The sequence below is a fragment of the Camelina sativa genome, chromosome 8 (genome assembly GCF_000633955.1).
Source record: "Camelina sativa cultivar DH55 chromosome 8, Cs, whole genome shotgun sequence".
Classification (NCBI taxonomy): domain Eukaryota; kingdom Viridiplantae; phylum Streptophyta; class Magnoliopsida; order Brassicales; family Brassicaceae; genus Camelina; species Camelina sativa.
Genome location: NC_025692.1, coordinates 4836038 through 4847939, shown reverse-complemented (window position 1 = coordinate 4847939; position 11902 = coordinate 4836038). Strand labels below are relative to the sequence as shown.

The window sequence follows — 11902 nt, the reverse complement described above, 5'->3', positions numbered from 1 at the left end:
AAAAAAAAAAAAAAAAAAAATCAATAAATAAATAAAAAGAGAGATACAAACTGCATTGTGTAAACGCATGCATCTCATCTATTTGGGTGTGAGATCTCTTAATCATCATCAGCATATAAGAAGACACTTACAGTATTTGTAAGGAATTATGTAATGTAGAGTCATGCGATCCATTAATTATCTTTTGCTTTGATCATTCTTGTTTATCGATGCTTATTTATACCCTAGGCTATTTAAGAAGCAGAAGACTCTCTCAAGTCTCAAATTGCATTGTTTGTTTGTTGGTCTTGTAGAGTCTTCTGCTTCTTAAAACGCGAACTAGAGTCTTCTGCAGGTTCAAGTCTCAGATTCTTCCATATTAATTCAGGTTTAGACTCTAGAGTGTTTGGGTTTGACTAATTTATTTTGTTTACTTAAAATTATATATATAAAAAAAACAAACAAGGGTAATTGGAGCATAATAATTAATAAGTTTGACTGATTTTTTTTACCTTCTTTACTTTAATTTTTTATTTTTTACTTTAATACAATTGACTGAAAGAGCAGTAAATGCTAGATTCTCTGAAGAAGCATGCACACTTCAATCTTTACCAGAAAATAAACGACAAATTTTTTTTTCTCAAATCCCTCTTCTAAGATTTGCTTCTTCTCCCCCTTGGCTCTGATTCTATTTTGGAGTTCGATCAAACTTGCTTTCGATTATAATAATGGAAGAATCTTCAATTCAACCGCTCAGAACTTGTGTTCCCGCTAATGGTTCTTCATCGTCATCTTCTTCCACTCCTCCTCCTTCTACTTCTTCTTCTTCTCAGGTATTCGAAATTTTGAGTTTTTATTGGGTTTTAGTTGTATATTGCTGAATCGCTAAAAAAAAAAAACCCAAGATTTAAATTTTCTTAGCTCAATTCAACTTGTTTCGTTTCGTTTGTGGTTATGATGAGATTGGATTCTCAAAACTTATGCTTCCTTGTAAAATTGTTAGAAAAGGTTCTGTATTGTACCATTCTTGAGATTTTTTTTTAAATCACCAGGTTAAAGAACAAGAATCTCCTACTGAAGGTGATGATGGTGTCTCCAGATCTCAACCAAGTACTGGAAGCCAATTGGATGATGTTTCAATCCAAATACCACCAAAAGGACCTATGCCCACTTTAGGAATCTTGCGGAACTTGAGTCTTAAAAGGAAGTCTTCTCTACCTAACTACGAGAGAAGACTGCTACTGAGTCCTAGTGTTTCAGAAACCAGCAGTGAAAAGCCTCTTGTTGCAAGTTCCATCACTTCGCCTTATTGGAAAAGGTGTTTGTCACTTCCTTCTACGAATGCTGCTAGATTGTCAATGGCTGCATCTACTCCTCCTGTTTCAGCTGTTGTGGTTCATAGTGAACAACCTAAATCTAATGTGAGTTCTTTTCATGTCTGTGTGTAGAAGGATTTGTAATGTTTGTTTTCGTAAAGTAACTTCTTTTCAAGAGTGTAAAGATTGGAGTTTTTTTTGGTGCAGAAAGATAGTGTTCATGCATCAGTTTCAAGATCCTTGTCCATGCCCGGAAGAAACAAAGTCATTGTACGAGCTGTTTCTTTTGACGATAACAAGAATCACATTTCGAACGAAGCAAGTGGCGGTATGTTCTATTGAGCTCATTTTTCTTTTTCTTTTGGTGGTTGCTTTATGAATCCATGGGAAGGCTGAGTGTTGGAATAGATTGATTCACTAGAAGCTTTATCAATTCCAAGAAATTTGATTGTCCTTTGATCAGTGAAACGGCAAGTTCACACTCTTATGTTCCTTCTTTCATCTGTTTTTGATTGGCAGATCAAATCACTCCGGTTCCCGCAGAAGAAACAGAAGAGGAAATCCCTGAAGAAGAAGCAGTTTGCAGGATTTGTCTTGATGTGTGCGAAGAAGGTAACACACTGAAAATGGAATGCAGTTGCAAAGGTGACCTCAGACTCGTTCACGAACACTGTGCCATTAAGTGGTTTAGTACAAAGGGAACGCGAACCTGCGATGTTTGCAGACAAGAAGTCCGAAACTTACCAGTGATTTTGCTTCGTGTACCAACAATTAATCAACTCACCAATAGACGGGAACTCACTCAGCAGAGTTCACATCCACAAACCATAAGGTAACAGACGCTTTAAGATTGTATTTGTTTAATAAATCTAACAATTGACGATCGAATAAGTTGTGCAGTGTTGGGCAAGAGTTTGTAGTACTTGTACTCATTAGCACCGTCTGCTACTTCTTCTTCCTTGAACATTTACTGGTAATGCTTCCTTTTTCTTACCCTGAGTATATCGTTACAGAGATCTATCTTTCATTACAAAGATTACCTTTCATTACATAACATGGAATCTTATTTGTTTCGTAGATTCGTGACTTGAAGTCACAAGCAATCTTTGTCGCAGCGCCATTTTCATTCACCTTAGCTCTCTTAGCCTCAACTTTTGCCGTCATCCTCGGTATGATACTACTCCCTCTAGAAAATTTCCAATATCTTTTATTCGTCTCCTAACAGGCTAACACAAATATATACTGTTGATTGTTACCTCCGGACTCACAGCAATCAGAGAATACATATGGACATACGCCGCTCTGGAGTTTGCATTAGTGGCCTTACTTGTTCATCTGTTATATGCTACAGTAAGTAATACTAAAACCATATGTTTTAAGCAAAATTCTTAAACACTTAATCTCAGACCTCCCTATTGAAACAAATTACTCATGAAAAGATCTCTTTTTTTTCCAGCTTGAGGTGCCGGTTATCTATGCAATGCTTTTCGCGGGGATTATGGGTTTCGGGATAGCAATGGGCTTAAACTTGTTGTGCATTTGTTATTCCTCTCACCGTGTGCGGTTTCCGCAGAATCCAAACTTGGTGTAAAAGAAAGTGTCTTCCTTTTTTAAGTTTCTTCTATTCTTATAGCTTGGATAGTTGGATATGAAAGGGCAAATTGCTGAATAGATAGATTGGTTTGTTGTACTTTTGTATGTGAAGATACATTTTTTGTGAATGAGATCAGATTTTACTTCTTTTTGAATGTCTCTTGGTTCAAAAATCTTTTGAGAGTTTACGAGATCGGCTTGTGAGAAGTGTTTCTTACTAAATAAGTAAATATCTTTAAAATGTTCCAAAAAATAATGGGGCGTTCCGAGAATCGAACTCGGGACCTCTCGCACCCAAAGCGAGAATCATACCACTAGACCAAACGCCCTTATTGCTTCATAGTAGCATTAAATCTATATCTATCTTCACTGACTCTGACTTACGTTTTGCATCAACCTAAACGAGAAAGAACGAAAGTTGAGAGAGAAGTTAACAGACATTTACACAACTTATGAAACAAAGCAAGAGGCACAAATATGTGAAAATGGGGGTTTCAACATAATGTTTCCATAGTTTTTAAGTCGACTAAAAAAACTGGAATTAGACACATGTTTTGGATGGAACTGAAAACTACACATTTCGACAAAATGTAAAAGCCATTACGACCAAGTACCAACTACTAACAAAGAAATTAACCTTCCTATCAGAAATAGTCTAAGATCTGCGCAAGTGATGGGGCAACGCACTTGGATCGAGCTCAAGATAGCCTCTAAGAGTACCATCTCTCTCTCCAGTCAAGCGGAATGCAGGAACACAATGAGAGAATCTCAACAATTCACACCTCGGGATCTTCTTCTTCACATCGATGCCTCCTTCCAGTTTTTCCTTGAATACCGAAATTAACCCATCCACCCGTTCCAACATCATAACCTCTATGTTGCTCTCATTCTCATCAAGAACTTCAACAACCTCGTATTCACACTTCTTCAAGCTTGCGGCCTTGATTGTTACACTCCAGTTCTTGTACATTGCCCAAATTTCACCGGTCTTGGGGAGGACAATGTACTCGTCTTTCCTGAAATGCTGTTGTTCTGCCTTAATCTGTTGTGAGAAACCAGCCACAGTAGTGAGCGTCTCGTCCCGGCCTTCCTTCAGAATAAAATTTCCGCAACTAACTGGCATTTGTTTGTCTCGCCACTGTGCAACGTTCTCAAGAAGTGGTTTTGGCTCTAGCAGGCTGATCTGCAATTTGAATACCGGCCTCCATACTATGTGCTGAATCTTGGCGTAACACTTGGGCAAGTCATTCTCTTTTCTGTTCAATGACCATATTTGGCCAGGTGCAAACTTCCCCTCTAATCTATCAGCACTGAAGTTGTGGAACTGAAAATTAGGAATGACCATACAGTCTGGCTCAGATGAAGGCTGAGAGCAATGATGTACTTGGGTAGACTTGGCAGCTTCTCGTAAGACAGGGACAGGTTCGTCTTCAATCTTATGTGGTATTGCAGCTGTATCGAGCTCATAAGAACCAACGGGAACTCCATCCCGTTCTTTTCCAGTCAATTTGGTTGAAGGAACTCTGTGGGAGAATCTAAGCAACTCATGAGGAGAAATCTGAAATGTGTATGATCCACCACCACCACCCGGTACAACTCGACAAAAGACACTTGCAAAGCCTTTTATTTTACGCAAGAACGCAACGTCTATTGCAACGCCTTCAACATATTCTGACAGAATCTCAACAAACTCATACTCATACTCATGCTCATGGGAAGAACGCGGGCGACCAGAAGACCAATTGATGTTCCAGTTCTTGAAGAGAGCCCATGTTTCTCCTATTCTTGGGTATACCATGACACTATCATTCCTGCTTCCTGTTCTGCAGTGAATCAGATGAGAGAACGATGGAGTTTCATTTGTGTTCATTCCTTCACCAAGTTTGAACTTACCAACAGAGATGGGCAAGTTTTGGCGAACCCACTTTATTGCTTTCTCATCATCTGGTGTTGCCTCTAGCCATTGTATTTTGAGCATGAAACTAGGTTTCCTTATGACTTTTTTGATGATGGCATAGAAACGAGGCATTCGACCCATGTCATCATACATTGCCCATGTCTGACCAGCTTTGAAACACATTACTTCCCTCGACAGCTCAAAGTTAGTGAAATCAGGATCTTCACACTCAAAAATCTCTGCATCTGATGCACTCCTTGAACTTGAACCCTTTGCTGCATTACAGGCATCAGAAACACGAGAGCTTCCCACTTGGTCTTCTTTTATCTTCTTCTTCCTGTTTATACCGTTTGGTAAGGTTTCTGTAAACTGTTGGTTCTCATGTGATTTCTTTCCGACATCAGACTCGTCAGCACTTTCTGCATCCTCTTTTTCTTTATCGCTCTTATTCTCTTTATATGAAACCTGCTGCTTGTTACGGACTGACCTCCGTGAATGCTGTCCATCAGTAGACCCTGAATCTTTTCCACCAGCTGGACCTTCGTTGCACTCAATGCTACTCTCACTGCAAGAGCTGTCACTGGATTGGACCATCTTCTTCCTCTTTCTCTTTCCATTGGTGTTCTCAGCAGAAGTACCCGAGTGTTTTGCTCTAGCATTCTCTTTACTTGAGGAAACCTTGGCAGAGTTCTCCGGCTGCTTCTCCGATGCCTTGGCTGCCTCTTGAGTTGGACCCTTGCTCTTTTGGAAAGATGCAAAAGTCGTCTGAACTGGTGGACCAGGGAAAGTTTCTTGAAAAGCAGTGTATTGCTTACTGCAGCTCAAACAACTCATTAGTTTGTCGAGAAATTCCCTCTGTAACTCATACTTCCTGCTACAAAAGGGGCACGAGGTACAAAAGGTCGAGCTAGCATCAAACCCAGTTGGTTGAGGTTGAGGTGGTTTTTTCTGGTGTTCAGGCATCTTCCGAGTTGTTGTGGCATTATTGACATTGGTCTGGAAAACACGCTGAGTGGGAAAAGGTCTGGCCTGGGCTTGTTGGGGTTGAAACGTAGGTGATGGTGCAGCAGGCCTTCTGAATACGGGTTTTCGTCTCATGTCATGAAGACTCCTTTTACTTTTGTTCAAAAGAAGCGTCTTAGCTTCCCCGATGATCTTGAAAGCAGATTCAGCACCAGGGAATTTGTTTTTGTCAGGATGAAGATTAAGGGCAAGATTCTTAAACTGTTTATTGATGGTATTGTCATCTGCACTTTGCTCGACTTGAAGAATCTTGTACCAATCAGTCTCATCCCCAGATTTCTCCAATACTGCACAATGCACATCACACACCATAATCATTCGAGAAACAACATTCTCAAGAGTTGCATCCATTTTCTGAGCCTTGTTTGCAATTCTACGAGCAGTTGTGAAATCTGACTTGCTCATGTAAGTTTCTGCTAGTTCTTTGGCTCGAAGAGCCTCATCTTTGTTACTCATACTTCAAAAAAACAACCCAGATTTCAAAATCTAGTCTCTTTGCTAAAACCCTACATAGACAAATTCGAATTTAGCACTGTAATAACATCAAAAATAAAATAAAAAAATGAAACAGCCAAAACAAAGTATTCCAACAAAAACACACAAACAGATTCAATTCAGACATAAGGAACACAGTAGAAATGAGGCGAATTTGTCCGAGACGAAGGTGAAATAATAATGGGCATTTGTCATAACCAAAGACTACATTATAGAGAAGACTAAACGATTTCAGGAATCAAAAACGAGAACTGAAGAGTGAGAGAGAGAGACTCACCGGAGTATGGAGAAAGGGAGAGAGAGAGAGGCACCGTCAAAGCTCACGTCGATGCAGTTAACTGCCTCTTTGACTGAAATCTGTCGTCGTCTTCGTTTGTGGGGGAACACCTCACAGTTTATATGCTTCTCTGGTTTTACTGTAATTTTTAGCAATTTTAAGGTCATGATAACTTTTTTATTTTTCTATATTTGCGTTAAAGCCCCTCAAATATAGCTAAATTACTACTAATTTGTGAATAAAAGAGTAATTTGGTAATTTTCTTTACATTGAAAATGACATTTATATCCAATTTTGGATATAAAAGTCTTTTTCTGATAAAAGTTTGATGTTGTAGTTTTAGGGTTTTGAGTAAAATGTCTCATTCAAATATAGAAAATCGAAACAAATTATAGTATATCCTTCGATAAATTTATTTTAAAAATATTTCATAAATTAAGATCGAACAAATATAATCAACGGTTACAAAAAAAAATCTCTATAAATTAACAATGTTGAGATGATGAAAATCTTTTAATTTATCGATACATAATAATTATTAATTCATAGAGAGAATTGTCAGTTTTGGATTTTTTGTTTTAAAATTAGTTTAAAGAAGATTTAATTAAAAAAATTATTGAATCAGGTACAAGGAAAACAAGAATAATAATGTATTGAATATGACTCAAGAATAATAATAATATTTTTGTTAGAAACAAACTCTAACATAAATTAATGTAGATTTCGGAAAAAATAACAAAGATTAGAGAACATCTTTTACATTGCTTATTTGCTTATGAGACATTATTATCCAAAATCTCAAAACTCAATATTTCAATATAAAAATAATGAAATAAAAATAATTAAGTAAATCCTTGTATCTATAATATGCAATTAATCTATAGTTAAATTAATAATAAAAAAATATTACAGTTATTTTGGCAAAAATTGTGAGTAAGTGTGTAGATTATGTACATCATCCGTCATTAATTTTGCATTGTTAAATGATTTTCAAAGATTCTTTTGATCCGCTTAATCCAAGACATGACTTTAAAGGGAAAAAAATATATGGTTGACTGTAGAGTTGATTTCAAACTATTTTTTCAACTAAAACATATTCATCTAGAATTCTAATTATGTATATGAGTGCTTATTTCATATTAATTTGTTCACCTAAGTATAATTTCTCAGCACTACTCAATGTAATTTTTTTTAGTGTAGTGTTCTTCGCTTAGTTTATATTTTGTGCTTTTGAGTTCAAAATTCAAATCAATGGTCATAAACTAAACATGCATTTTCTCTCCAACATCTACAACACCAACTCTACAAGTTATAAAAGAATAGTTTGAGTTTAGTTCTTAGTGGCTAATATTTTTAATTTCATACTTTCCAAAGTTCAGTTTCATAAGCATGAACTTGAACTTGCAATTTCTTTAGTTTTATAAAGATGTATTTTAGCTTTTTTTTTTTTTTTTAAGAAAATCCATTTTTCGGTTTCCACAATAAAATAATCTAAACAAAATTCATATCAAAATTATTTTTTAGAAAGATTGGTTAATATATGCTAAAAACTAACAAATGAAAATTGTTTTATTAATCTAGGCCATGTTCATTAACTAAAAAAAAGCTTAAGCTATTTGACCAAGCCGAGCATCTCTTTTGTTATGAATTGTTTTAAATTAAAATTGTTTTATTAATCTAGGCCATGTTAAAATTGTTTCGGAAAAACGAGCATGAGCCAACCGTTTGACCAAGCCGATTTCGATCAATTTAAACCCTGATGAGAAATTTATAACAAGAAGGGAATCAGTAAGCTGCTGAAATCAGTTAAGGCTTTAAAACCTGAAACGTACTAAAACCATAATTTAAGCTTCTTCCACCAAACGTACTAAATTACAGAGAAGAACATACTCTACATCATGGTGAAAGTCTTAAGGTACTAAAAACCAAAAACAACAAACCCCTTTTCACTAATTGCACCAAAATCTAACAAAAAGGAAACCTTGGCGCTTCCTGTCCCTTTTTTTCACTTACTTCCTCTGTTCAACAGTGTATAACGTTAAAAGGTGTTGCCCTATGATCAACACTTAAAAACTCTTTCAACTCTCCATGCATCTCTTTTGTTACACGCGAAGCAGGAACCTTATTCGAGAATCTGATTCTTTCCGACCTTGGGATCGTAAATATTGGTTCCGACCCATCCGCCTCGTTATAAGTATACTCCGTGCATGCCTTAAACAACATATTCTCACTTTCAAAATCATCAACATCATGAACGTATTCATACTCCAGCAGTTGGACCTTATAATCCAAAGTGTCATCAAGAATTTCAACCATGTCATAAAGACCAAATTCCATGTCTTCAACATCAGTATGACTACTCCAGTATCTGTATATCACCCAAACTTCACCAATCTTGGGGAGAATGGTATACTCAGTGCCATCCATGGAGGTTCGAGGAATTATCTTATGTGAAACCTCACTTGGGGTGATTATTTCGAGTACTTTCCTTGCGTAGAATGTTCCACAACCAACAGGCATTTGCTTGTCCACCCATTCCATAACATCCTTAGGGCACCTAGTAGCCTTTAGCCTACCTACGTGTAGTTTAATCACAGGATCCTGCTCAAGTGCCTGAGTAAAAGTGATCTTTATGAAGGAGAAGCCAAGAGATTCCAAAGTGGATCAGACTAAGCCCAACAACACTCAATCAACGAAGTCCAGCAAACCCAATACGAGACAAGAGATGAGACGATGGTCACATGAAGACAAGAAGAAGGACAAAACAAAGGAATCTTTGTACCTCCAAGTCGTTGCAAATGCAGAGGTTGCAGGCTGTCACAAGGCTCTGCAAATAGAGACAAAGAACGGCTTCGACGCTCTAACCCTCCTCTCTGAGGATGACATGTGTCATTGAGAACTAGGTTTAGCAATGTCTCAATCCTTGTATAAATAGATGATGAGAAACATTGTAAACCTCAAGAGAGTATAATCAGAAATAAGAAATAACTTTCTTCACCGTTTATCCAATTTCTATAATCTTCTGAATCCTACCATAGTACAGAGGCAATTCATCGTCACCACTGTAAAATGACCAAATCTGGCCAGTCTTAAATACCTTCTCCTTGCAAACAAAGTAGACGGCTTGGCGTTTGGACTTTATATCACGCTCAGAGTTTGAAGGCACGATGATCTCCTCGATTGCTTCTGGTAACGCAGCTTGGTCCAGCTCGTACGCATCTTTTGGCACACCTAGTCCTTCAACTCCAGTAAGTTTGAAGGAAGGAACCCTATGGGAGAACCGATACAAACTGTGAGGTAAAATACGAAATATACCTTCATAACCAGTTCCCATTCGGAAGAACACACTAGCAAACCCTTTTGCTTTATGCAAGTATGCAACAAATACACCACCTTCATCAGCGTAATCTGACAGAATCTCGACAAATTCATACTCAAATTTGTGGTGAGAATCTGGCTCTGAAGACCACTTCATATCCCAGTTCTTGAAAAGCGCCCATGTCTCTCCTTTTTTAGGAGATACACTAAAATGACAGGTGTTGATGAAACGACAAGTAATGCTGAAACAACGAGTGTTGCTTAGTTCATTGCAATGGATAACATGTGAAAATATGGAACGATCTTTTGTGCTTTTATTTTCCCCAAGCCTGAACTTACCAACAGAAATAGGCAAGTCTTCTTCAAACCATAGCATCTCTTTCTCATCATGTGGATCTGGCTCTAGATATGTGATCCTAAGCCCGAATGAAGGAGCTGAAACTTTTCTGATCTGAGCATACAGTCTAGGCATCCCATTCTTTGTATTATAAAGAGCTCAAGTCTGACCCACAGCAAAGTTTACTTCTTCCCGCAGCTTATCAAAGTCGTTAAACTTTAGACCAGCACATTCAGAAGTGTTTGGTTGTACTGCAACTTCTGAACTTGTATCACATAAACCAAAGTTATTATCTGCCTCAGGATTCTGACAGCTCCCACTTGACCATTCATGTCCATGGCATTTGGCAATGTTTCTTTGCAAACATCAACCTCAAGGAATTGCTTTCCGCTTCCAGACACTTCTCTTGCACCTCCAAAACCATTTGCCACAATTCTATTGCCAGTATTACTTAGATTTACAATAATATCTTCATACTTACTTCCATCCTCAGTGTTAACCATTTCACCATTCCTCGGAAAACGCACCCATTAAACGATCAGTGCGTTTCAAAAAAAAAACGACCATCGCAAATTCATGGGTAAGCCGACCATCGCGTGTCACACCTATATAATAAAACCGAGTTCGCTACTCGTAATAAGAAAACAGGCCGACCACAGCGTGACGCATCTGTATAATTCAAGTCGGGTCGCTACTCGAAAATTCATGGGTAAGCCGACCATCGCATGTCGCACCTAGATAAAAAAACCGAGTTCGCTACTCGTAATAAGAAAACATGCTGACCACAGCGTGTCGCATCTGTATAATTCAAGCCGGGTCGCTACTCGCAAATTCATGGGTAAGACGACCATCGCATGTCGCACCTACATAAAAAACTGAGTTCGCTACTCGTAATAAGAAAACAAACCGACCACAGCGTGTCGCATCTGTATAATTCAAGCCGGGTCGCTACTCGCAAATTCATGGGTAAGCCGACCATCGCGTGTCGCACCTATATAATAAAACCGAGTTCGCTACTCGTAATAAGAAAACAAGCCGACCACAGCGTATTGCATCTGTATAATTCAAGTCGGGTCGCTAATCGCAAATTCATGGGTAAGCCGACCATCGCGTGTCGCACCTACATAAAAAAACCGAGTTCGCTACTCATAATAAGAAAACAAGCTGACCACAGCGTGTCACATATGTATAACTCAAGCCAGGTCGCTACTCGCAAATTCATGGGTAAGCCGACCATCGCGTGTCGCACCTATATAATAAAACTGAGTTCGCTACTCGTAATAAGAAAACAAGCCGACCACAGCGTGTCGCATCTGTATAATTCAAGCCGGGTCGCTACTCGCAAATTCATGGGTAAGCCGACCATCGCGTGTCGCACCTATATAAAAAAACCGACTTCGCTACACGTAATAAGAAAACAAGACGACCACAGCGTGTCACATCTTTGTAATTCAAGCCGGGTCGCTACTCGCAAATTCATGGGTAAGCCAACCATCGCGTGTCGCACCTACATAAAAAAACTGAGTTCGCTACTCATTATAAGAAAACAAGCCGACTCCTGTATATCGCACTCGAACGAGAAAAAGCCGAGTCGCCACTCGTGACTTAGGAAAAGCCAACCAATCGCGTGTCGCGTGCCGAAGAGATTTTAAAAAAAAAGGGGGGGG

At 38.3% G+C, this 11902-nt stretch overlaps 2 protein-coding genes, 1 non-coding gene and 1 pseudogene across 3 annotated transcripts; 1 reads left to right on the top strand and 3 right to left on the bottom strand.

The window, feature by feature from the left end:
* LOC104706190 (probable E3 ubiquitin-protein ligase MARCH10) lies at positions 565 to 3037 on the top strand. The gene is made up of 8 exons (XM_010422350.2): positions 565 to 812; positions 1032 to 1400; positions 1503 to 1623; positions 1815 to 2127; positions 2196 to 2268; positions 2374 to 2464; positions 2566 to 2645; positions 2752 to 3037. Exons 1-8 carry the CDS (start codon positions 708 to 710, stop codon positions 2884 to 2886), a joined length of 1287 nt encoding a protein of 428 aa, XP_010420652.1. The 5' UTR covers positions 565 to 707; the 3' UTR covers positions 2887 to 3037.
* TRNAP-UGG lies at positions 3146 to 3217 on the bottom strand. The gene has a single exon. It is a non-coding gene; the product is annotated as a tRNA-Pro (tRNA).
* LOC104706189 lies at positions 3365 to 6689 on the bottom strand. Its single transcript, XM_010422349.2, has 2 exons — positions 6581 to 6689; positions 3365 to 6314 (listed from the first exon to the last, which is right to left on the bottom strand). The coding sequence occupies exon 2, from the start codon at positions 6262 to 6264 to the stop codon at positions 3544 to 3546; it is 2721 nt and encodes a 906-aa protein (XP_010420651.1). The 5' UTR covers positions 6265 to 6314; positions 6581 to 6689; the 3' UTR covers positions 3365 to 3543.
* On the bottom strand, positions 8603 to 10738 carry LOC104709219 (annotated as a pseudogene).

Coding starts and splice junctions, on each gene's coding strand:
- LOC104706190 (XM_010422350.2), top strand. CDS start 708: ATGGAAGAATCTTCAATTCAACCGCTCAGAACTTGTGTTCCCGCTAAT. Junction 813..1,031: donor CTACTTCTTCTTCTTCTCAG/GTATTCGAAATT, acceptor TTAAATCACCAG/GTTAAAGAACAAGAATCTCC. Junction 1,401..1,502: donor GTGAACAACCTAAATCTAAT/GTGAGTTCTTTT, acceptor TTTTTGGTGCAG/AAAGATAGTGTTCATGCATC.
- LOC104706189 (XM_010422349.2), bottom strand. CDS start 6,264: ATGAGTAACAAAGATGAGGCTCTTCGAGCCAAAGAACTAGCAGAAACT.